At 40.9% G+C, this 2197-nt stretch overlaps 1 protein-coding gene across 1 annotated transcript in view; it reads right to left on the bottom strand.

Annotated features, from left to right (window-relative positions):
- The window catches only part of KaiR1D (Kainate-type ionotropic glutamate receptor subunit 1D), a 42073-nt gene that overhangs the window by 10278 nt on the left and 29598 nt on the right, over positions 1–2197 (bottom strand). Inside the window, exon 6 of the mRNA XM_026810689.1 lies at positions 238–529. Coding sequence (XP_026666490.1) covers positions 238–529 — 292 coding nt within the window. The remainder of the gene's footprint in view (positions 1–237; positions 530–2197) is intronic.

The raw sequence follows: 2197 nt of genomic DNA, 5'->3' as shown, positions 1-2197 counted from the left end.
AATAATAATAATAATAATTAACGTTATTCTATTTTATTTCACTTAATTTTAAAATCTGATGAATCTCGATTCTAATTTATTTTCGACCCAACAAAACCAATATGAATCTTGTTCTAACAGCGAACTTTTACAAAAATCGTCAGTCTTTGAATATGCCATATATGAAAGTGCAGTGATCTCGATAGTCCGTACGGCGAACGAGTCCGGAGAGCCCGTAGATCAAATAGATCGCCTCACCTAAGTTCATGAACGGCATGGTGAAGTCGACAGCCTGCTCCCGATCGTACGTGATGGTTAAATCAGCGATCGCCAGATCCGCTTTCTGATCGAGCAGTTCTTTCATCATGCCGTCCCACTCTTTCGTCTTCTTGTTGTAGGATCCGTACCGTCCGTCCGGCACCAGTCGGAACGTGTAATTGAACCCGAGGATCTTTGATATCTCGTAAATCAGATCGACGCTGTACCCTTCGAACTGTGCGTTTCCGGTCAGCTTCTCGCTCGAGTCCTTCCTCATGCAATATGGCGCGCTCTATTAAGTAATCCACGTGAAAAATTAAAAGCCGGCTGTTTTATTTCCAATGCAGTTGGCTACGTACAGGGTGTCCCAAAACTAGTGTAAGATATTGAAATGGGAGGTTCTCGACGTAATTTCAAACAACATTTTCCTTAGCAAAAAAGTTGTCCAAGATGTGGTTGAGGAGTTATTAACAAAAAACCCTCGACCAATTAGAGCGCTCGGTTGGCGTGAGCTTCCAATCAGGAGCGTTGGCTCGGATTCGGACGCCCGGTCTATTAACAATCTATCTTTTCCCCATCCATTCCATTTGAATAACGATTAAATGTATTAATTGTTATTAATTTCCTTACATTGTTATTCATGTAGTTTATTATTCGTCATTTTCTTAAAACGCTTCGTATTGAGCGGAGCGACTGTTCACACGTCAAAGGCCGGGCGTCCGGATTCGAGTCAACGCTCCCGATTCGTAGCTCGCGCCAACCGAGCGCTCTAATTGGTCGAGGGTTTTTTGTTAATAACTCCTCAACCACATCTCGGACAACATTTTTGCTAAGGAAAATGTTGTTTAAAATTACGTCAGGGACCTCTCATTTCAATATCTTACACTAGTTTTGGGACAACCAGTACAGAAAAGAGAGCATCGAAGGAAGGGAGAACTACTCCTGTTGTTAATAATAATACAAGATACAATTTGAAAAATCATTATTTAAAATTGCTATTCTAGGTTAACAATAATAAGCAGTATAATAATATATGTTTGCGAATATGAACAGCCAGATGATTGGATAAAGCATTGAAACGTGTTTGACCTTTTCGCGTACCAAATGAATATGGAAGATTCTCGAGGCACGCGGGCTCCTCTTGGTTTTCCAATGCTGCTTAATTAACGTAACCGTGATTTGCTACGAGCGAGAATTGAATGTACCCGAGACTAGGACTGAAAGGGTTCACGTTGCGTCGACGAGATTTCTTTTCTCGCCGAATGAGTAGGGGGGTGGGGGGGGGAGGAGGCAGAGGATGACGCTCGTATGCACGTGTACGGTGGATTCTAGATGAAACGCGGCGAGCTCGAGATATCTTCTGCGACTGAAGAGCGGAAAATTTGTAGAGTTATTCGGTGATTGCGAATGCGTGCCGGGGATCCGAGGGAGTTTCGAATTCCGCGTGTCGCACGTGAAATGACGCGTTTACGCGAAACGTGGTAACTAAATGCCAGTAGCGACGTGGAATTTCTGAAGAGCGTCAAATTAATTGTGACAGACGTTTGCGCGGCCGAATTTACAAAAATTAACCACGTCGCAAGTGGAAATACGTAAGCTGTGTTATTACGCAGCCAACTTCATGGCCTTCCTTGTAACCGCCATATTGTCTCGTTCGTTAATCGTATTTCGTGTTGAAAGGAGGTAAGTTAAGGAGAATTGAAAGTGGAAATTAACTTTAACTTGAATAGATTTCTGTTCCTTTTATCTCCGTTTATTTTATTTTAAGTAGCCAATATGGCCGCCGCATGGAATACGCAGTAACTGACGAAAACGGTACAAAGTTGTTTATTTTACTTTGTTTATACATTTTTATAATATAATATTAAAATATATGAATGTACAAATGATAATATATATTTAATAATGAAATTTTCACTTCATATTCTTATTTTAAGATAAATCCTCTCTTGATACCCAA

Source organism: Ceratina calcarata, unplaced genomic scaffold (genome assembly GCF_001652005.2).
Source record: "Ceratina calcarata isolate Rehan_Ccalc_2016 unplaced genomic scaffold, ASM165200v1 scaffold167.2, whole genome shotgun sequence".
NCBI lineage: Eukaryota > Metazoa > Arthropoda > Insecta > Hymenoptera > Apidae > Ceratina > Ceratina calcarata.
Note: the sequence above shows the minus strand (reverse complement) of the source record. Positions and strands in the feature narration are given on the sequence as shown.